This window comes from Melospiza melodia, chromosome 21, assembly GCF_035770615.1.
Source record: "Melospiza melodia melodia isolate bMelMel2 chromosome 21, bMelMel2.pri, whole genome shotgun sequence".
In the NCBI taxonomy this organism is placed as follows: Eukaryota; Metazoa; Chordata; class Aves; order Passeriformes; family Passerellidae; genus Melospiza; species Melospiza melodia.
In genome coordinates, this window is record NC_086214.1 from 8034518 (window position 1) to 8058563 (window position 24046).

The 24046-nt window shown below is 43.2% G+C and overlaps 1 protein-coding gene across 1 annotated transcript in view; it reads left to right on the forward strand.

Annotated features, from left to right (window-relative positions):
• CUX1 (cut like homeobox 1) overlaps nucleotides 1–24046 on the forward strand; it is a 242336-nt gene that overhangs the window by 115950 nt on the left and 102340 nt on the right. Inside the window, 3 exon segments of the mRNA XM_063173997.1 lie at nucleotides 4920–4998; nucleotides 19460–19597; nucleotides 23469–23592. Of these exon segments, the coding sequence (XP_063030067.1) occupies nucleotides 4920–4998; nucleotides 19460–19597; nucleotides 23469–23592 (341 nt within the window).

The window sequence follows — 24046 nt, forward strand, 5'->3', positions numbered from 1 at the left end:
TGTTATTTTTATAAATTTATTTATTAATAAGGGTATCTCTTGGTATTAAGAAAGGGAAATTAAGCCAACTGTATTTAAAGGCTTCAAAGCAAGACTGATTTATTAATATTCCTGCTATAGCCACCATTTGATTCCAAAGCAGTTATTCAAGAATACAGCATGCCTTAAAAGAGTGGTGCTTTAATGAGTTGTTCTTGTGCTTTTCCCTTTGTTTCATATGGTTCTTAATGGTGTTTTGGTAACTTGTAGTAATTGAAGACAAATGGAAAAACTTCGTGATGCAAAACAATACGACAGAAGACGTGTAAGGGAAAAGGGATGGGTGTCTCCTTAAGGCAGCCATTTATTAAAAATCATAACAGAAAAAGAACTTCTCTTTTAAATAATTTATTTTTACTTGATAAATTAGTTCCAGATTGTGTGCAGGACAGTAAAAGACATGTTAAGGTAGTTAACAAGAGGGGAACTAACATGGAGAGCTATGAGGATAAGTGGAAGAGCTGGGACTGCAGAATTCATATTTGGCACAGTTGTGTGAATATTTGTGGCACTAAGAGTAAATCACCAGTGCTTTGGTGATGCCAGACAGACACATCACTGGGAACCCTCACAAAGGAGCTGTTTTTGGGGTGCTGGATGATCCAGGTGGATCCAAGAGGAGCAGCACATGTGCCAGTCTCGTGCTCAGAGATGTGTTCAAGTGCTGATACCCCTCAGTTCAGATAATTCAGTGTCAGTGCAGGATGTGCTGGCATCTGGCTTCCAGTCCAGATTCCTTGCAGAGAGCTTCATCCTGTTCCATCTTTAAATTCAGGAGCAGAGGTGTGCTCCTGTGCACCCTTCAGCCTGACTGCAGCCCATGAGGCAATACCACGTTCAGCCAGCCCAGAGCATCCCAGCCCTGCAAACCCTGCTCAGGAGATTGTGGGGCACTAAACATCAGACTGGAGTTAATGCTGAAATCTCCTCCTGCATCAAAATAGACAGATCCCAAGCCAAAGGCACAGGCTTTGCTTCTGTCCTTCTGAGCTTGGCTGGACAGAGCTGAAAGAGGCAGCATTCAGATAAACCTGAGTTCAGCACCTTCCCTGGCCTGGCTGCCAGATTTGTGGTGCTTCAGTAAATGTGGAGATAAATCCATGTAGTTCATTGCTGATATTTTGATTCCAGCCAGGTGCAGTGGGTGTGAGACTGGGACCAAGTACTCCTGAACTGGTGTGTCCGTGGTTTTGGGGGAGCAAGAGTCAGACAGCAAAGGGAGAGTGGGATCAGACCATGGAGATATTCATGGCAAGTTGGAAGGGGAGACACTCAATCCTCCAGGGTGATCTTGGTACCCTGAGCATCAACTCAGGAGAGCTCTTGACCTGGAAAAACAAGGTGGACAAAGGGAGGACAGGCCTCAGCCCAGTCTGGCTGCAGCTCCTCCACGGAGCTCTGGTGGTGTTTTAGGGATGAAGAGGGAGATGAAGGCTGTGCTGAGCAGGGAGGATTCCTGGTGTCTCAGTTCTGTTATCTCTCTGCAGCGCCAGTGGTATTATCAAGACAAATAGGATGCCAAAACTTAAAAGTGAACATATGTTTATGGGGGTGGTGGGGAATACAGAGGTCACTGTTGTTTCTTTCTGCTCAGAGAAGACATAATGGGGCCTGGTTTAGATAAATTAAGATTTGGAGCTAAGCTCGTGTCAAGACAACGCGAGTGTAATTATAAGTTGACTTCTTTCAGGGTCCCTGAAGTTTTTAGAGTCAAATAAAAATGTTCAGCAAGAGTTTTATAATGTAGTTCAACAGTTTTAATGTGAGCTGATTGCAGCTCAGCCTTGCTGGCTCCTGAAACAATTTTACTTTGATTTGAAAAATTTTCAGTGAACTTCCAAATATTTCCATGTCATTTCAGTGCTCTGCTTCCTCTCTCTCTGGACTTCATTTATATTTTGCGATTTTTGATGTCTTTTTCCTCCCATATTTCCTTATGCACTTGGGTGTTGGCATGCCTAATTATTTTTTTTATTCCAGTTAAAGTTGTCACAGTGCTTTTTCTAAATTTTATTTTAAGATGTGAAATAGTTGCAGTGCTCATTTTTAGTAGAACTTTAAACCAGACAGGTTGATTTATTTTTTTTTAAGAACTAAAACATAAAACCGTATTTCTGCCTAGTGGGATTGTTTGGAATTCTGGTTTTGAATTTGAGGGTGAAAAAAGGTGTAAAATACCTGTGATTTACAAACTGCTTCCTTTGGAAAGTCTCTGATCTCCTTGCAAGATGTTGTTTCAAATCTGGTTTATATTTCCATCACTCTATAACTGGTAAGAAGCAAATAAACCATACCTTCTATAATACTTAGAGAGAATAAAAGTACAAATGCTCTTTATTAAAATGTGGCAAAACTGTAATAGGAAAACAAATCCATCCTGTTATTTCCCAGAAATGGAAGCATTTTAAGTGCTTTGCTTTTCATAAAAGGGGCAAATGAATTTTTCAAAATACAGTACAGAATCAGTGCTGTAATGCTAATTGTATTTAATAATAGTAATTTAAATTTGGCTGCTCTCTGCCTAGCAGCAGCGAGAGAAAATTGTATGTGGGAAACGTTGAAGTCCAGAAGTGTAACATATGGTGTGCTTTGGCCTTCAGAGAGTCTCTGTGCACCCATGAAACAGCTCAACTGCACAAGTGTCCCTGGTGGTGCCCCTTCCTTCTCACCCCATCCCCGAGCGGTGCCTGACACTCCCCAGCACGGATTTGCACATCCCAGGGCCTCCCTGCCTTTGGCACTTCGTTCCACAGGCTCATTGCAGCTTCTCCTCGTGTGAAAATGTTCTCTCCGAATTGCTTCTGTTCTCCTTCCCTAATGAGCATCAGTCCATCTGGGGTTGCTCAAATGCAGATTATTAAGTGGGTTATTCACAGCTATCAATCCCTGCTCGGTGGCAGGTCAGATGCCCTGGGAGATTCCAGTGCCTTTCTGTGGTCTTTCTTGATAAACTCTGAAAGAGCAGCATGGCCAGCTCTTCTTGAGAATTTATATCTGCTCTCCACATCCTCCATCACTCCAACATCTGATGCTCATTTATCACTTTTCCAATACCCTTTGATAAGCTCTAAATAGGTCAGGTGTCAGTTACACCACACCTCCACCAGTCTCCATAAATTAATGCAGATCGTGGGGGGATGTAAGTGGAATAGGAATTTGGTTTATTTCTTTAAGTACAGCCTTGCATTGTGTTGCCAGAACTCGTCTCTTCCCAGCCTCTCCCGTATCTCCCAAGATTTCCTCGCTGCTGCTGCCAAACGCTGCCGTGTCCTTATTTCCCTCCTTGACCCCTCCTCCCCTCCAGGCCTTTTCTTGGCTTATACCTTGTGCATTGTGCTTCTGTGTGATTTCTACGATTGTCCTTTGGTTTTGTGGCCTTAATCCTGCCCGTGATGATCCCGACAAGTCCCTTTCCAGCCGTGAGCTGTCCCGCACTGCGCTCCCACTCCCTGCTTTATTTAATTGTCCCTTCTCCCTTCCCAGATCTTTCCCTTCTCCTCACAGAGGCGTTTCAGGACAAAGCAAACACAAGTGGCACCAGGGCTGACCCCACAGCACCCTCCTGCTGTATCTCCCCTCCTCTTCCTCTCCTGGGTACGCGGCGCTTCCCAAGCCCTGAGCGCCGGCAAAGGCCTGGCTTGGTCACACGCTTCCCAGTGCTGCAAATCCCCCTCCTGCAGAATAAAATATCAGATACTTTCCTGAAATACAGATACAGTAAACTCTGGCCATTGTTTCTGCCTTATCTATGAATCAATAATGTAGAGAAAGAATTCAAGGACGTTTTTCAGACAGGGCCTTCCTTTTTTTAGGCCGCGGTGACGTCCGCACCTTTAAATGGTTCCATAATATTCACTGCCTTTCAAATACACAGAAGAATTGATATCAGGCCTTTGTATCCGCAGTTCTTCAGATCCTTCCTTGCCTTTTATTAAAATATGGGAACGATAATCTCCATGCCTTTGGTTTCCTGATTTGGGTAAGCTGCCACAGAGCTGTGTCAGGCTTTCCTGTTTCCCTTTCTGTCCCTCTGCTTTGGAGTATTAATTCACTGGATCCGATCCTGAGTCACTTTGGTTGTTTATTGTCAATATGAAGCAATAGAAAATCCTCTGCTTTCCACTACAATAGGAAAATACATGTTTACAGAAAAAAATTGCTGTGGAATAGGTATTTTATTCTTGGAGCTGTTAAGCTGCCTTTCCTTGTACAATGGAGTTTTAGATGAAAATACAGATGTAGGGGGAAAATAATAAAATGATAAAAATAAATTCTTAGATGACTGTTGTGTATGTTACAGAACACAAGAAGCTGGTCAGAGGAGCTCAGGAGTGCAGACTGTGCCTGAGCTGCATTAGAAAACTTCTTTGCATGTAGAAGATTCACAGTTATTTAGGGTTAAGTATCACAGGGTGCTCAACAAGTTCATTTTTCCATCTCCTCATGGGCTTATTGGAAATAATAGAAAAACCTATTTACCACAATAAAGGCAGAGTGGGACATTAGAAGTGGCCACAGTTCCGTTTGCTGTGCTAGATCTCAATAAGTGGTAAAGGAAAACAGTTGTTGAGGAGAGAATCTGCCTGGCAAGTACCAGGCTTTTTATAAAGATTTAAAGTAAAGAATCACAACAGGCAGGAGCGGTCATGAAAATATTGCTGCTTGTTATTGGGCTGAAAAATGGACTTTATATTCAGTACAAATGTAGCAGGAACAGTCTTTTAAGACTGCTTCTATAGGAGATGTACACAGGAGACCTGGGTTCACTTTTTATGTATTTACTAGTTTTACATGGAATTATTAATTTATATTTATAGCTCTGAGTGTGAGAGTTGTATTGGAACAAGTCTTAAAGCTTCTTTTCTCATCTCCCCTTTTAGATTGATGCATTGGGTAAACGAAGCAAAGAAGCAGAGGCAGCCTTCTTGAATGTTTATAAGAGATTAATTGATGTTCCAGGTAAGCTAATTATTCCCTTATTCTGAGAAACTAATGGTTCATGTTTGTGTGAATGCTACTGGGCATTTTTCCTACCTTTAATAAGGTAAATACAAGCAGTGGCTTTATTCTGGAACTGACAGACTCCTGTATTGTTTCTAATGGAGAGAACTGGAACTGTGGCACATTTCAGGACTTCTCATTGCATCTACATGTCAATGTTTCTATTAATCAATGTATATTATTATGATACTCAGTGATTCTCAGTAATTTTCTTCGTTAGAGGGTTCAGACAATTTTAACAAAAAAAAGGCATCTCGAAGCTTCATCAAGAAAAAGCAATATTTGTACTTTGAAAGGATAGAGAAAACTTTTCATGCCTTCCAAGAAAAACAAAAGAAAAAGCCTTACTGAAAAGTAAATCACTACCAAATTTCAGTTCTTTCCAGTGTAAGTGTGATCATAAATTTTATTCAGAGGCCTTTATTGTATGTGTTTTCAACTTCCCTTTTGTTTGGGAAACGAATTTTCTTTGTTTGGCATTTGGTTTCAGTTCTTCTTTTTACATTTTGAGAGTTGATTTTTTTTGTTTTCCCCAGTGGTAAATAAATAACTGGCTGAGCAGATTTTTCTTTTTGCAGCTGTACCCACAGCTGAGAGGGGACGAGGAGCCCAAGTCTCCACTGCCACATCTTGGCCTGACTGAGCTGTTGGCACATGACTCTCTGTGTCATTTTATAGTTTTATAAAACATTAACATTGTATATATATAATATTCAAAATACCTCAAGAGCGATTTTGAGGTGTAATTAATACTTTTAAATACTTTTAAGGCTTCATAGTACCCTGGCTTTTACTGGTTTTACCATTTAAGGAGGGCATTTCATGCATGCTTCAAATAAAAATTAAATGTTTAATGTTTTAGTTTAATGATTAACTGGTTGAAAGGTCAGTGTTTTCAGATGCTCAGTGTGAGCTAACAAATGTGGTTTTTTATGCTCTCCCATTCATAGGTGAGCAGTGCCCAGTGTAGGGATGCAGGGACTCACCATGCTCTTCCTGGGCCACAACTGCCTTGGAAATGTTGTTTTTAGGCTAGTCAGCTGTGATCTGTGAGTTTTCCTTCACTTATTTCCAGCTCAGACTCTCAGTAACATTCTGCTGAGCACAGAACAGCTCCCTTTGCCCACCTCATGCCATGGGAGGAGTGGATAACTCAGAGAGGGTCCCAGCCATCACGGGCAGTGTGGGCCTGGGATGGGCACCAGAGCTCTGGCTTGGAAAGAAACACCTCCATGGAAACATTCCCAACTATCTGCAGCCTGGGAGTCCAGCATGAGCGCTGGGGAGAGGCACTGCAGCTCCTGCATCTCCACACTAACACTCCCTGCAGCTTCCTGCCATAATTTGGTAGGAAGCTGAGTAGGTTTGAGTTGGAACAGTCTGGCTTTTTTCAGGACTGAGAAGTGGTGTCAAACAAGAGCTGTGTGGGATCCTTGGTGTGCTCTTGTGCAGAGGCTTCTTGCTGAAGCCTGGCACATCACAGGTGCTGGGATCTGAGCAGCAGATCAGACCGAGCCTTGAGGAGAAGGTAGGATTTATATCCCACCCACCAGGATTTAGATGAAATGGTGAGGGACTTTGTCAGGATTTCTTTGTAGGAGAAAGAATTTTTCTCTTTTCTTTCATTTGCAAAATTTACAGCCCTGCTCCCACACCCCACAGCCTCTGTCCTGCCCCGCCATCCCCTGCGCGTGCCTTATGTCACCTGTCACAGAAATATTTCTTTGATATTCCTAATATACATAAAATCATCAGCCTGGCTGAGCTGGGAGTGCAGTGGAGTCTGTGGGGTGAGAAATATCTCCAGGTTTTCTGCCCATGCTCTTACCTGGAGGTCTGAGGTAGAAGTAAATTCCAGGTTTTTCAGGAGAAGTCCAGTCAGTCTCCTGTAGCTGCGTGCACGTAACAAATACTCACAGTTTACAACACACGCTGCAAGGAGAAGGAGAGCAGCCATTAGGAATGTATGGCACTGCTCTTTGTCACTCTGCTTCATTGTGTTGCTCTTTTTTTTTTTTATTCCTTCTCATCCTGTGTAGTCTGCTAGGCTGGGCAGTATCCATGGAGGGCTGGGCAGTGTCCATGGAGGGTTGGGTGGGTATCCATGGAGAGCTCTCCTTTATAAACAGCCATCACTACTCATTTATCACATGTGCTGCTTTGCCTCCGTGTGGCTTTACATATCTTTTGACCTGTTCATTTGGTATTTCAAATATTTAGGTACACTTTTAGCTCCCCAATGCTGCTGTGTTTTCTTTTTGGTGTGAGAAGGGAGGATGATGTTTGGGGGAAGCTATGCCTGGAATGCTGCAGAGTGGTTATTTAGCATTAAGCATCGCTGTTACATGACAAGGGTGCAATTTTATCAGACTTTCAATATCCTTTATAGGACCATATAATAATTGCAGCTGAAGTCTAATTCCCAGCAGCCAATTTTATGGTTCTTGAGGAAAGCGTGTATTTCTCTCCTCAGTAATAATGTGCACACTTTATATAATTAAAAAGGGCTTCTATTTTAATTTTACTATAAAATGATCTGTATTGAAACTCCAGCTACAGTGCTTTATGGATTCAGCAAAGTTTAATCATTTTCTTTCCTGACCTGACCAGAGTTTTCACTCAGGCTCACCAGTAAGGAATTTGTGGGAAGAGTGGTATCTTACTTGTAAATTTTCCTATGTACATCAGGGGGTTTCTCTTTAAAAGATAAAACAGACCTTTTATATATCTCTCTCCAGCTTTATGATGCTGTTAAAATAGCATTATCATTGCTTTGTGCTGTGAAATTTATCCTTCTTAAAGGAAAGCACATGTCAAGGAAAACATTTTGGTTTATGTACATTTATACAGCTCAGATCATTCTGTCTTGCTCGAGACTGAACATTTTTAATTAATGGAATTAATTTTCTCATTTAATTGCCTTATTTTCAGTATGCAGTACAGAGCAAGGGAAAAGCGAATCCTGCCACATGAATTGCACTAATCAACAAGGTTGTCACAACTTACCTTTAAAAATAATGTGAATATATTTATTTTGAAGTAAAGGGAGGTTGGGTCTGTGTTTTGAGGAAACCTTCTTCCATCTGTTCAGGATTCCTTTGTCTCCAGTTTTATAAAATAAATGTATTATGTTAACACCCTTGGCTTTTAGGGTCTTAATCTTGCAAGCACTTAAAGTGAAATTGGATCCTTGTTGTGTGTTTGGAGGAGCGGTGTTGCCTTGCAGAAACAGTATATTCAAAATTAATTTCTTTTTTTTTTCTCCTAAATCTTTAAAGGAAAAATAGTAAGCATTAAAAACACTACATATTTTTATTTCAAAAAGGAACTGTGATCACTACTTTATTTTTTTAAAACTTGGGTGTAATTTTCAAGTAAAAGTTCAAACGTGGAGACCAAGGGAATGCCAGGTGTCAGTGTCTGGATAAATTGGTTAATAGAGTGTTCTTTCTGCAAGGGATCACTGCAGTTACAGCCCAGTGCCACGCTGCATTTGCTCAGTATTTTGTCTCAGTATTGCTCCTGTGTACGCAAAGAAACAATTCTGCCTTTAAACACAAATCTGCTCTCTGGATGTGGCACAGCTAAACCCAGTTGGGTTCAGTCTGGAGAACAGGAAAACACAGAGTTTTTTCAGCATATGGACATTTGAGAGTGAGGGAAGGTTAATGCAAACTGTTTGTTCTTGGTTTGGAGGGGCTGTGCTGCCTTCCAGGGCTCAGCCAGAAATGGGTTTCGTTTCTCCTTAATGGGAATGAGAAAATTGGTCAGGAAACCAAACGACTCAGGGGGTGTAAAAGGGGATGTGAGTGTGGTTTTATTGGAGACTCTTCCCAGGTCTGTGTGTGATCAGATTGGGTGCTAAATAATTGTGTGCTGTGGGTTTAGCTCAGAGGACCTGCTATCGAAGGGAAATATAACAAAAAACAGAGAAGGTAAAAATAAGATTTTTTTTTTTAATGTGCCCTGTCAAAACAATCAAAAGCAATAACAGTGAAAGATGGCTGAAATGGAAATTTTATCTTTCCCTTGCTCCTTGCCATCATAAATTGCACACCCAGCCGTAGGGGCTGTGCCTCACAAAGGAGGAGCAGGCTCCTTCCAAAGGAGTTTTCCACTCACCTCTCACTACATGTTGTATTTTAGTCCACACACAGCCCCAGTTCAGCCTTGCAAATTCCAACTGCCCTGCATAGGGCGTTCTTTTTCCAAGGAATGCTTTACCTGAGAAAGCACAAAGTTCTTTTTGAATAAATGATCAGTAAAGCACTAAAAAAGTGCAAGGGAATTACTTCTAAAGGCAGAAAAGAAATTTATTTGCAGTGCTTGCAAATAATCAGACTTTTATCAGTCTTTGCCTTTTGATTATTTATAACTCACAACCCTCTTCAGACTTGCTCTGCTGTTTGTGCTGTGAGAAAATTTCATTTAAAGCCTATTTGATCAATGTCCTGGGGTTAAAGGTGATGCAAGAGAAAAACAGGCTTGATTTTGGATTTCGTTGGGGTTTTTTTTCCCCCCAGAAAAATTATCTGCTGCTTATGTTGGAGGTAATAAATGTGTATGAAGTTGTTGTGTTTATGTACATCCCGTGACATGTTTGGATTTTTTGGGAAAGTGTAATTTTAAGCAGAAAGGTTAATGGTAAGAAAGTCTGTGTAATAAAGACTTTTACAGACCCAGATGACTCATGATGTGCTAAAATTTCAACCTGGGTACCCCCGGCCTTTTCTGCCTGTAGGAGAGCTGGGTGAATGTAAATTTAGGGGATAATTAAGAGAGGTGAGGGAAAAGACGTTCACTCTGAAGGACCTTTAAGCACATCCTAAAGTAGAATAGAAAAAAATAGTTTGAAAAAGTTAATACTTAGACTACTCTTGTCTGAGATAATGGTTAATTGGTTGGCAAAACTGTCTAAAGAGCAAGATCAGGTCATAATAAACCCTGAGTTTGTGCTACATCGAGGCTGAACAGCACAGACAATTTTTGAGAAAGGTTTGGTATTGTTGCAGTGTGAAAAATTTTAGGCAGTTCCTCATTTGTTAATAATACATGTCATAACTGTCACCTATTTCCTAATAAAATATGTTAGAATAAAACAAAGGACAGACCCATAAAATGAACAAGTTTATGGTTTTGCTGCCCAAGACTGGTACAAGGGAAATGCATATTCATAATGTGCCTTTTCTCAGCCTTAGAGGGAAAGGAAAACAATATTACAGTGAGTACTCTCAGGGGGAAAGGAAGCAAAATGAACTTGCTCACAGACACAGAAGTGGCTCAGACACCCCTCAAACTCAGCAGTCGGGTGTCTTTCTGAACACACTTGAAAATCTGATAAAATTAAGCAGAAAATTGAGCATCACTAATACTTGAAAGAGTGAAAAGCCATAAACCCCCGTGGCTGCAGGCAGTGATTTAGCTGCTGAGTGGATCCCATCTGAAACCAAAATCCTTGATGCTTTCACCTGCGTGTTTAGAACAGGTAAAAAGAAAGTTGCACAAACAGGAAAATCTGGAATCTCCGTCTGTACCGTAAAAAAATTATGGACTGTAGAAATTTAGTGATTCTCCCCAACCTGTTCTGCAAATCTGCAGGGAGTGGCAGTGAGAGGGACAGCTTAAAGGACTGGAGAGGGGAGATTTGAGCAGACTGTAGAAATTTAGTGATTCTCCCCAAACTGTTCTGCAAATCTGCAGGGAGCGGCAGTGAGAGGGACAGCTTAAAAGGACTGGAGAGGGGAGATTTGAGCAGAGTTCTCAGAGGGGCAGAGCTGCCACCGTTTGGTTTTCCAGAATATCCCGAATCTCCCGGGATGCTGCTCCAGCCTCGGCAGTCCGGTGCTGAGGAATGTGCAAGTAGCTGAAAATCACTTCAGCCTCCTTCCCCGTGGGGCTGGAACCCCGAGCCACAGCACGACGTGCGCTTTGGGATGTGTGCACGCTGGTAGGGCAGCGCTGTTAGTGTTACACAGCTATTTTCAGATGGAGCACAAAGTCCTGGCCAGTTCCCATCTTTAGAACTCATTCACTTTATCCTCGTGTTTTGAAACCCATGTCAAAATAGCTGAAAATATTTCTGTTACCTGAATACGTGGCTTGAAGTTGGGCTTGTCTGATCACATGCTTTTTTTTTCCCCTCTAGTTTTTCTCGTTGAATTAATAATTGGATAAATTCCTTTGTAAAAGCCGGAATAAATATTCAGAGGAAGAAATATCCCTAAAGCATTCACTTTAAAAAATTTATTGTGTGGTTGTCAAGCCCTATTTTACTTGGTAGGCTGGAGGCACGGAAGGAAAGAGGGGAGGCGCAGATAAGGGGAAGGATGCAGTGAATAGGGGCAGGAAGAATGTTGGGCAGGAGGAGATATCCCAGCAGATATCCCTGCGGGAAGGGCTGTGCTCACCTGCAGCCCTTGGGAAGATGTTGCTGCAGGGAGAGGTTTAGAGCAGCCCCAAGGGCCCTGGCTGGAGCAAAAGGCACAGCGTGCTAGGGACGGGGAGTATTGGACTTTCTCGGTTGCAGGAATGTGAACTGGAATTAGAATAAACCCCAGCTTTCGGAGGGTTTATTGCTAAGTCTGTTCAGAAGATTTTAGGAGAAGGAAGGGATGAATATAGCAGAAATGCTTTCAAACGTACTAGAAGGCTCTTTTTTCTTTCGTAATCTCAAAGAAGAAGTGAAACTTTAAGTACAGGTATTTTTCTGTAACTGTCCTTTGCACTGAGCTCGAAGTGTGAGCAGAAATTCCAGTGTCCTGGGCCATTACTAGAACATTAACAATCAAATCGGAGCCTTTTCAGTTGCAGTGGCTTCTCTTGTAACTCATTAGGTTCTTTTTCAGCTGACAAAGCGCCATCAAATACTGCCCTGCCTATCATGCAAACCCCACGTTTAATATTAAAAACTTTTTTGAGGATTTACTTTGGTTACTCCTTTGAAAATAGAGGGAACTGCAGTGCAGTTCGTGAAGGAGTCGATCATTTACTCTGCCTTACGTGATTTTATTTGACTCTAGGATAGTGATGCATCTCAATGTGGGGCATCTTTCTGGCAGTAACCATTCCCGAGCTGTGAGATAAATAAAGAATGTTTTTAAATAATAGTCCACAAGACGTAGGGACCACACTCCGGGAGGGATCCGTATGATTGTGGTCACATTGCCTGCACACCATCCCGTGCTGTTTGGTTTAACCCTGCGCGCTTTGGGGAACTCGTGCCGTGATTAATGGGGAGGAAAGGCGCCGGTCTGCTGCCACTCCCCCAGCCCCACGCAGGGGGGTCCCGTCACTACTCTGCCTTCGCTGCTTCCAGAGGTCGGCACAATTTGGGATTCCGCTTTTTTTCCTTTTTTTTTCTGGTAAGGAAAATGAGAGTCCCTCACCCTCTTGTGGGCACTTTGAATTCCCCGGTTCAGCCTGCACAGAACGCTCTGACAGCCGGAGGGTGAGGAGAATGCTGTTAAGAAGTGGGGGGAAAAAAATAAAAGGAAGTCACAGATCCCAGCCCTGTGGGATGGGAGAGTAAGAAAATATGTATAATTCTTGATTGAAGGTAGAACCTTTTCATGGTTTTTATGAAGTGAGGAGTTGGAGAGATGATGAGCTTTGTTTCAAATGGAATTACGGCTATAACTCTTCTGTCCCTGGGCTACCAGAGTCATAGGGGAACGGGAGCAAAGCTATCATTTATTCCATGAAATCTTTGTCTCAGTCTCTCTAGGCTATTTCAATTTACCCCTGAAATTTCTGGGGAATAATTAATGAATTAATTAAGTATGCTGTGAGGTGTTTGAATATTCAAAAGCTACAATGTAATTATTATTTTTTCTAAAACACATTTTCAGATTATTTTCAGACATGCAGTCTCCCACGAAAGCAGTTACTGCAGCAGAAGCTCGTGGAGCTTCTCCGTGTCTGTAATCCAGGGATCATTCTCCAGCAGGAACAATTCCTGCAAAGAGTTGCATTTAGGAATGGGGAAAAAAACTTCTTTTACTTCATGACCAAAGTATTGTGACAGCGGGGCTGAACTCGTGGCACTTTGAAAAAGTTAAATCGCGTTAATAAAGTTGTGTTTTAGGAGGATTATTATTTTTTCCCCTCCTTTATCGTTTCGTGTGGGCGTTTCTGGTGAGCGATCACCGAGAGCTTTGCTTACAGTGGGGTTTGGGCAGCAGAAATTCAGTCGCGTTGAAAGAGACGCGTTGCCTTCCTTGAATTATTTTTAGATCCCAACCTTAGGAAACACATTTCCAGTGATATAAATTATTAATTGCCCCTGTAGTTCTGGCACTGTTTCATAACTTGCTTTCTTATCGTTTCCAGTGTTACAGGCCTGTAAATGAAGAGGGAGGAGGGGGGTTATTAAAAGGCAAGTCCTTTGTTTTGGAAGAGGCTCTTTAGGAGCTCCATGTTATGATACCAAAAAAATAAATTCAAAGGAAAAGAGAAGAGGTTTAATTTAGATATTAGGAAGGAATTGTTCCGTGTGAGAGTGCTGAGGCCCTGGCACAGGGAAGCTGTGGCTGACCCTAGAAGTATCCAAGGCCAGGCTGGACAGGGCTTGGATCAGCCTGGGATAGTGAAAAGTGTCGCTGCCCATAGCGGGGATGGAACGAGATGAGCTTTAAGGTCCCTTCCAACCCAAACCATTCTGATTCTCTGATTTCTATGAGTGTATTTTGCTAAGAAGCCGAGAACGAACCTCGGGCAGCGCAGAGCAGAGCGCTGCACTCTCATGCAGCCCCCTGGCCCATCCGTGGGGATCTCACCGCAGGGAAAGACCCCGTTTGTGGTGATTTTAAGCGTGTGAGGAGCCCCCCCGGCACCGCACCGGCACCCGTGGCCGCCGCCTGATCCGCCCGCGCTGCGATCCAGGCCGGGCTTTGCCGCTCTCCCCGCCGCGCTCCGGGCCGGGGCCGGCCGAGGGTGCCGGGGGTTCCTCCGGGTTCCGGGCGGTCACTCCGGGGTCCCGACAGCACCTTCGGGGCTCTGCACAGCCCCCTTTGGGTTCCGGACAGCCCCTTTGGGCGTCCCTCCGTTCCCTCCCGGGGTCCGGGCAGCACCTCCGGGGCTCCGGGCCGTTCCTCCGGCGGCTCCTCCGGGGCTCCGGGCAGTCCCTCAGGGGTCCCGGTGCTCCCTCCCGGCGGGGCTATCGGAGCCCGTTCCTCAGGACTGCTCCCATCCAGCAGCGCTCCGCAGCCCTGGGGTTAAATATATATATTTATATAAATATATAAGGAAGAGAGGGTAATTTGGCCCTGCGCGCTGCAAATTGTACATTTAAACAATGACACAGTTTTTCCACTCCGTTTGGCAAACCCCTCGGTGTTGTCGGGGGTCCTCACCCCTCGCGGCAGCAACGGCCACGGCCGAAGGGTTAAATATAAACTTTAAACATTCCCTGTCCCGCAGGAGCTCCTTTTCCATGAGCCGAGGTGGGCTTTCCCCCCTCTCCTTAAATAACGAGGGTGGTCCCAGCATACTCTATATCGAGACAGCTTTTCATCAGTTGCTCATCAGCATGCTAATTGCTGTATGACTAATTATGCCCTGAATTCCAGTTGATTTTCTTAATGAGACAGCTGGGTTAATTATGTAATCGTATGATTACATTAGCCCAGAGTGCCCTGGCGAAAAGGAAGGCGGGCGGGAGTGGGATGGCAGCGGGCGAGGGGCACGGGGGCAGCCGTGGCCATTTGGGCCGTAATGATCGGGGAGAGCGCCCGCGGTGTAAACACGGGATGGGATCGCTGGCACTGGGAGCTGTGCCTTCCTCAGCTCGCAGGACGAGCGAGGAATGGGGGTTCTTCAGCAAAATTCACTTGAGAAGTTCAGGCAGTCAGCGATGGCCCTGTTGTAACTCGGGGGTTGAGGGTGGGTTTGGGATGAGCGGTGTCCGGAGTTGGAGTGGAGAGTCATAGAATATTCTGGGCTGGAAGGGGCCCGCAAGGATCATCAGTTCAACTGGCCCCAATTATCCCACCCTGGGCATCCCTGAGAGCATTTTCCCAAGGCTCCTGGAGCTCTGGCAGCCTCTGGCCGTGCCCATTCCCTGCAGAGCCTGGGCAGTGCCCACCACCCTCCAGTGGAAGAACTGTCTCGATATCCAACCTGAACCTCCCCATACACAGCTCCAGCCGTTCCCTGCTGCTGTCCCTGGTCACAGAGAGCCGAGATCAGAGCTGCAGACCCCAATTAGTCTCTCCTCAGTCTCCTCCAGCTGAACAAACCAAGTGCCCTCAGCCGCTCCTTGTACGGCCCCTCCTGACCCTTCACCATCTGCTATCCCTCCTTTGGACACCCTCTAACAGCTTTAAATCTTTCTTACATTGTGGCACTCAAAACTGCACCCAGAATGCTGAGGGGCTGCCTCGTGTAATGCGTAAATCGGGCAAAATCAGTCTCAGTGTTTCTTTTAAAATTGTGCGTGAAGTCAGTACTTTACTTACCTAAACAGCAGCAGCAAAAAAAAAAAAAGGTTCCCTTGCCCTGCTGCTGAAAAAAGATTCATCATCAGGGCATGTGCGTGGTGTGAGAACAGCCTGAGAGGTGTTGCTGTGGCTGCGTCGCACCAGCTTGTTTGATGTGAAGCATTAACTGCTATAAAAATCACTTTGCATTTGTAACATTAATTGTTTTCATGTCTGCGTCCACTGAGACGTGTCCATCCTCCTCCTTCGTGGGGACAGAAGCTCCTCTGCCAGGGGACGGTGAGGTGTGTGCCAGCAGTGAGCAGGGATGTGCCCAGAGCCTGCAATCCTGGGGAAGGAGAGGCAGGAGCGGGCTCTGCAGGGTTGGAAATGCAGGGTTGGAAATTCGGCAGTTTCTGTTTTGCTGTGGTGGCGTGGAGGAAACCTCGTCAGGGATCGGATCCAGATGTGCTGGGCTGCCTGCAAGCACAGGATGCAGGGGGCTTCGCTGTGGGTATGGCGTGCAACAAGTGGATTAGGAAAAACGAGCAGAATAGGAAGCAGGAGGAAAAAAATGCACTAAATTTAGTGTAAAAATAGACATCTCAATCTGCTCTTAGGCAGTAATGATCTTGCAAAACGCTACTTCAAGTTCTGGATGATCGGATCCCTTTTACTAATTTTCTCTTTTTTTAAAAATTTTATTTATCCTGTGCCCAGCAGGGATTCTGGAATTTCACAAGAGAAAATTCAAAGCGAGGGAATAATGTGTGATGAGGTTTCCATATTTCAGTGTTCAGCGAGGTGATTTTTCTCTCTTACAGACCACAGAAAGGGCATTTCCTTTGCTGCCTCTCTCCCTAAGCCAGGGCCAGCTGATTTTTTTGAGCTGTGCATGCCTGTTGTTTGTGTAATGAAACGAAAGTTTTGGTCCATTGCTTGTTTAAAAATTCAGTGACCTCCTGTTAAATGACATGAAACATACTTTGCCAACTGGTTAATATAAAAAGGTATGCTTTTCCATGCATGCATGTGTTGGGAAAAGGAGAGTATTTTATTTATTTTTAATCCGCTCCACTCAGGTAGGAAAAAAACCATTGTGACTCTAAGGTTTATACTTGTTTCAGGTTAATTGGTGTTTATAAATACTCCAGAAATAACAGGTTTTTAGGTTTTTCAAGGTAAAAGAGCATGTTGGAGCGTGCCATGAGAAACAATTTTTCTCTCCGCCCGAAATGCCTTGGTTGGTCATTTTATTGTCGTACAACGATTAGTTTTCTTTCATGCAGTTTATAAAAATTAAGTCTTAAGAGGTGCTTCACCCATGGGGTTTTTTTACATGTCCTCCAGCAGTATTTGGTGGCTGCAGGCCATTAGTCCTTCAAATAGGCTCTAGTGAAGTTTGAAGTTTAATGCACAGAGACTTTTTTTACATTTTGTTTGTTCTGCTGCTGTTTTGCTACTTGAACATTAACCTTTAATAGAGCTAAATTAAATATACATGTCCTGATGAATAATTATGAGATTGCAAGCATTTTCATTTTGTACACAGAGCTTCTCAGGGATTGCAAATTTGACTAAAGATTTTGTCATTATTCACTTTATAATGCCCATGTTATTTTTATTTTTTAATTCTTTGCTGATTTCAATATAAAAAGCCCTGTGTATTAGGAGCAAAATACCTCTTGTGCGTGTCCTGGCTTTCTACGATGTTAAAATGAGGGTGGGGGAAAGTGCACCCACAATTTTGTCAAGTTCAGTTTCTTTCATCACTATTTCACAGAAATACCCACGGCTGAAGCTTAAGATCCCGGGCCCGATAGGATCCGTGGTTTCTGTAACAATTTCAGACATGGCCAGGGAGAGACAATCCAGCCTTTCTTTGTGCTCAGCAGATGAATGTCCCAGGCTGGCTCTTTGGGGGATGCTGAGCTGCAGGAGTGTGACAAAATGCTCCTTGCAGAGGAAGGTCAGGGACCTCCATGGGAGCAGGGGAATGTTGTGGCAGCCCACACCGTAACAGGACCATCCATAAACACTGCAGAGCCTCCAGCTCGTGCTACTGCTGCCACTTCAGCTCTCGATTTAATTCCTTACCTGTACCCCCCTGTCTCTGCCACAATAACATTTTAAGTTTGATTTATTATAAATATTTTAATACAGATAATAATAACGAAAAGTATTTGGCCTAAAAAGCATAAATGAAAAAGCTATGTAGTCATAAACTATGTATGTACAGAGAACAGATGACAAGCAACCTAGATTTTGTATTATGAACAGGGTAATGCCATAAGCTGTTGAAGAACCCAAGTAACAAAATGCAGCAGGCTGCTACTTAGAATGTCTCTGAGTTCAACATAACCCAGTGCTATTCTTTTATAAACTATGCAACAACGCTGGCATATTGAAAAAACACACAGGCTCATGCTTAATGTGTTAACAGAGGTACAATAGACTTATTATGTGTTTCCAGAGACTGGAACTGAGGGTGGTCTGAAAAATTAATGACTGTGGTGGTTGAAAATTAAGTGAACTCCCTAATATATACTGTTGTTGATCCACTGAGTTTGGTGTTTAGCATTCCTCAACAGGAGACTAAATCTTTGCAGCCATTTCACAAGAGATGCTGGCGCCCATAGCAGAAATATATTCAATAATCTTTTATAAGTCCATCACACTCCAGAGTTTTCCTATCCTGACTGGGAAGAAATCCCAGAATAAATCACACTTGCACATGTCAGGTGTGTGCTGAGAACTCTCTTTACCAGAAAGGGATGAATGTCAGAGAATTAATACTGAGAGGACATTTGATTAATAGTGTAAGAGAAAGAGAGATCCAAACCCAAGGTTCATGGAATTGATTACATCCACACAACCTTTCTGATTATTATTGATCTGTCAATTGGAAAAAGTACAACTCAGATCTCCATGGTCACAGAACCTGTTTGAGCTCTGCTGTGCAGGAGGGCACAGTTTGCTTCAGAAATTCACTCGTTCACAAGCACAGTGAGAGACAGTAGCTGTCAGTGAGCTGTGCAGTTTGATTGCTTTTCACCCCAAAATTCTCATTTTGCAATAAAAAACATGAAGCTTAAAACTCTCACGTGCCTTTTTATCATGACTGTGTGCACCCAGGAACACTGTCCTGGGAATTAGTGCCAGGATGGAGAAGCTGTATCAAAATTTCATGGACTCACAGAATGGTTTGGGTTGGAAGGGACCTTAAAGCTCATCCAGTTCCACTCCCTGCTTTGGGTAAGGACACCTTCCACTATTCCAGGTTGCTCCAAGCCCTGTCCAGCCTGGCCTTGGACACTTCCAGGGATCCAGGGGCAGCCACAACCAGGACAGGTTGTGCTGGGGCCTCAACACCCTCGCAGCCACGAGTTTTTTCCCAATATCCCATCCATCCCTGCCCTCTGGCAGTGGGAAGCCATTCCCCCTTGTCCTGTCACTCCAGGTCCTTGTCCCAAGTCCCTCTCCAGCTGTTTTGGAGCCCCTTTGAGGCACTGGAAGGGGCTCTGAGGTCTCCCCAGAGCTTTTCTTCTCCTGGCTGAACACCCCCAGCTTCTCAGCCTGGCTCTGCATTTAAAGGGAACATAGATAGAATGAAATATTTCTGATTTTTTAAAGTTTGCATGATATACAGTGTGAGGAATGTACAGGTCTAATAAGTCAAAGAAGGGCCCTGCTGGCACCAGAATGGAGAAAAAAGGACAATTGTGCTCTGAACTGCTTGGGTCACAGAAAAGTTCCTTTATTTTATTTTATTTTATTTTATTTTATTTTATTTTATTTTATTTTATTTTATTTTATTTTATTTTATTTTATTTTATGTTATGTTATTTTATTTTATGTTATTTCATTTTATTTCATTTTATTTCATTTTATTTCATTTTATTTTACTGTTTCTATTTTTTTAAATTTTATTTTACTGTTTATTTTTTTTTCATTTTATTTTACTGTTTCTTTTGTTTGATTTTATTTTACTGTTTCTTTTTCAGATCCAGTTCCAGCCTTGGATTTGGGGCAGCAGCTTCAGCTGAAGGTCCAACGCATGCACGATATTGAAACAGAAAACCAGAAACTGAGGGAAACTCTGGAGGAATACAACAAAGAATTCGCCGAGGTGAAAAATCAGGGTAGGTTGCAACCACATTATCAGCTCTTAATGCACACTGAAATTTGAAGTCAAGGATTGAATTCAGTTTTATTTCTTAAGGTAGAGGTGACAGTAGTATGGAAATTCAGTAGAGAAAGTGCAATAGTCTATAGGGCCACTTCTGTATTGTGTGTGGAGCTGAGCTTTGGGCAGATTCTTTGGATTTCTTGAAAGTTCCATTTACTGTAGCAGCAAGTCAGAGGATGGAGTTGTTATTCTGCATATTTGGTTGTAGCCTTCAGCACTGAAAATTACACCTGACTGACGTTATTTGTGACATTTTGTGAGAGGCAGTGCTGGTACTGACATCAGGCTGAACGTGGGTGTTGGTACTTGCAGGATGTGCAGCTTGCACAGACAAACACAAAAATTCAGTATTTTGTGTCCACATATGAATCTGCACAAAATGGAACTTTTTCTGTGCTGTTTTTACTTATCTAAATGTACTACTGGAGTACATTCAGCATATGCACTTTATTTTTACTCTGGAGACCATCCACAGAGCAATGTAAATACAAGCTATTACTGTTAAATTATTTAAATTTTAATGAGTCTAAAGTACATGAAAATACATTAAAATCTCAATGAGATTTAAAGTCTGTTGGCTTTAAGACTGCTTAAGTTTTCTTGTGATTCACTTTCCTGCATCAGGAAAAAAAATTCTCAGCCATACACTTTGTTGCCCATCCATGAAGATTTCCGTCTTTAATGCCCAGTTCTGGATGGTAGTAAGGTAAATTGTCTTGCCATTTGGAAAAATGGAGATTTTAATTTCTTTTTTATATTATGGAACCGTTGCACCCAAGTAACATTTGACAGCTGCGTTAGCAACTAAGTTCATTTTGTTAAATCTCATTTTTTGCTGAGGGAACATCTATGCACTTATATCTTTTGAAATATTTATTTTTTTAATGTAGAGGGTGTGACCCCTGGAGAGGACAGGTATCAGCATGCCAGGATTTGGGCTGGACTGCAGGAGATGTCATGTTGGAACTGTAATGCTCTAAGCAAAACTGTATTTTTTGCTGGAAATGTGCAATCATTGCAGTTCAATGTGCAGAGTTTTCCTGAGGCTGTGCATCCAGTACATCCAAGCATGACATAGGGGTTCATCCCACAAAGTGGAAAAGCTCTTGACTTGTAGAGTTTTTTGCTACAACCACTCATAAGTGACATTTTTGATTTTCCCTGGTGTGCTGGAACTTCCTCTCCATTTCCCCACTGTAGCCTTTGTAATTTTGTTGTTTTTCACTCCAGTGCAGTGGTTTTACTCTCAGTTTCAAACAGGGATTAATAAGCCATCCAGGGAAAAGGCTGTTGTTAGCTGAGGGTGCTTTGATCAGTTAATCTCTTTGTTTGGAGGGTTGGTATGAGCTCTGTGGTGCCTGTAAGAACTTCTTCCAAAACTGGTATAAATGGCAGTGCCTGACAAGCTGTAGCTCACCTGAGCATGAAGAAGGCACTTAGTGCTTCAAGCAATGTAGAGGATTCAGCTTGTCCAGCACATCTATTGTTAGGTGCTTAAAGGTAAAATCAGATTTTATTACAAAAGTTACATTTTCCCTCATGTTCGTGCACTTCTTGTGTTCCTTTTCATTGTTTTGTTTTCTTTTAAAATCAGACATTGAAACTTAGTCAAGGTGCAATTACCTGCATTTCTGTGAGATTATTTTGCTCTCTTCTTCTCCATATACCAGAATATTTTTGCAGATTTATGTCTGAAAAAATAAAGGTGTTTATATAAAATATAAACACCTGGAGCAGAGGTGGCCCAGGAAGGAGTGCAGCCCCCTTTGCCCACAGGAGCAGCATCTTCGTGGCAGTGCAAAGGAGCATCCTTTGCTTATTCAGGAAGAGCTCAGGATTTGTATGACTTCCCAGATCTCAGGGAAGAATTTCCCTTTGCTGAAGAAAAAAAAAGAGGTGACGTGTCCTTTTCACGGCCTGTTACTCAGTAATGAGCCTCAGCTGATTTCTGCACAGCCAGCAAAACCCTGCTCCTTCAGGCAGAGGCAGCTGCTTTGCTGGCAAGCATTTTTACCACTCTTTCCCCCTTTTTTGTGGTCACAGTGGCTCAAGCTGCCTTTGGTAGTGCCCAGACAGCAGATCGTGTCACCAGCTACCTCCTGTCTGCTTCACAGCTCCCTGCTCAACTCTCTGCATCAGGATTTTGAAAAGATTATGTGTGGGTTTGTGTGGTATTATTGAGGGTTTTTTCTCCCATGCCCATAGGGTTTATTTTTCATATCAGGGTTTGTCTTCCTAAGGTTTTTCTGCAGAATATGAAACTTTTCACATCCAAAAGTTTTTATTTTTTCTCAAGCATTATTAATGGTATCTGTTAATAAGCTGATGTCTTTAACCCCCCCTGCATCCTGATGTGAATACTCTGAACTGTGTTGCTGCTGTGAGTCTTCTGGCAGTCCAAGGCTTTTTCCAAATTCCATTATTGTTACAAAGCATACTCTGGTGGATGTGCTGCTTTTCCTCTTGTGAGCCCTATAAGGATTCAGTCCTTTCCTGTGGGTGGGATCACAGGGCTTCCACGTAGGAACAGTAAGGAGATGCTGAGCTGGAGCTCTGCAGGTTTCTGCATCTGCTACCATCCACTGCTGGGCAGGGAGAAATGCAGGAGAGCTCCTTTATCCTAAGGAAGAGTTCTGCAAATTCCCTGGTTTAACTTTTAAGTGTCTCAGAAAGTTAAAATTGTCAATGTTTGTGTGTAAACCATGGGATGGAGGATGAGGCAGCGACAGCAACTGGGACATGCAGAGCTCCAGTGCCTGCTGTGAGTGCAGCAGCTGGATCCCAGCAGAGCTGTGTCCCAGAATGTGTTCAGTTAGAGAGCTGTGTCCCAGAGATGTGTTCAGAGTGAGAGCTGTGTCCCAGAATGTGTTCAGTTAGAGTGAGAGCTGTGTCCCAGAGCTGTGTTCAGTTAGAGTGAGAGCTGTGTCCCAGAATGTGTTCAGTTAGAGTGAGAGCTGTGTCCCAGAGATGTGTTCAGTTAGAGTGAGAGCTGTGTCCCAGAATGTGTTCAGTTAGAGTGAGAGCTGTGTCCCAGAATGTGTTCAGTTCGAGTGAGAGCTGTGTCCCAGAGATGTGTTCAGTTAGAGTGAGAGCTGTGTCCCAGAATGTGTTCAGTTAGAGTGAGAGCTGTGTCCCAGAATGTGTTCAGTTAGTGTGAGAGCTGTGTCCCAGAATGTGTTCAGTTAGTGTGAGAGCTGTGTCCCAGAATGTGTTCAGTTAGTGTGAGAGCTGTGTCCCAGAATGTGTTCAGTTAGTGTGAGAGCTGTGTCCCAGAGCTGTGTTCAGTTAGTGTGAGAGCTGTGTCCCAGAGATGTGTTCAGTTCGAGTGAGAGCTGTATCCCAGAGATGTGTTCAGTTTGTGTGAGATTGCATCTGTGCATGAACCATGGTGGAACTGCCTCGTAGGGCATGAGCACAGTCAGGTGAATGAAGTGTCCTGTGTGTAAATGCATACTTAAACCTGCACTGGGACTTTATTAATCTTCTCTCAGCACTCAGCTAATTTTAGGCTAGTCAATAAGGTGATATTATATTTTACAATTGATTTTTTTTTCTTCTTTTTTTAAAAAAAATCATGTTAGAGGAACCTTCTTCACTCTGCTTTCCAGCAAACTCCATTGATCCTTCTCAACCTAAACACTTAAAGTTCAATTTAACATTTAGGGAGTAAAAGGTCTCCAAAGGGACTCATATCCATTGATTTTGTGTCAGAGTTGAAGAGCTAAAGTTTAAAACACACTGAGCCTACAGGGTAAAGCAAGCCTTGTGTTGTGGAACCACGTGGAGCTGTGTAAACTCATTCTTCCCCTATTGTTTTCCTGCAGAGGTTACAATAAAAGCACTTAAGGAGAAAATCCGAGAATATGAACAGACCCTGAAGAACCAAGCAGAGAACATAGCCCTTGAAAAGGAACAAAAGTTACAAAATGATTTTGCAGAGAAGGAGAGGTGAGTGTGGGGGTGTGTGTGTGTGTCTGGGTGTTGGGGAGGAGCAGAGAGGTATTTTTCTGTTCAATCTTCCCAGGCAGGACTGGTGGCTGGGGAGAGCTGATCCAGTGAGTGATTCTGGGATTTATGTGTTTGATACAGGATCATTTGATCCTCAGCTTTGCCCAGGAAAACAGGAGAGTGTGGAAGTGAAACTGGGACAGATTGTCTCTGTGATGTGGTGGGGGGTGTCACACCTGCTTTTATTCCTCCCTGGCTCTGTGACACCCACCTGTCTCCATTACCAGGGCAATTCCTGTGTGTCACACAGCCAGGGCCAGGGATGCACCACCCCTGCTCCCCTGGCAATGCCTGAGACAGGGGATTATCCTGAATTATCCTGGGAAGGTTTGCATCTTCCTACCTCCCAAAATTAAGAAGGGTTTTCATTATTAACTATCAATTAAAAAAACCC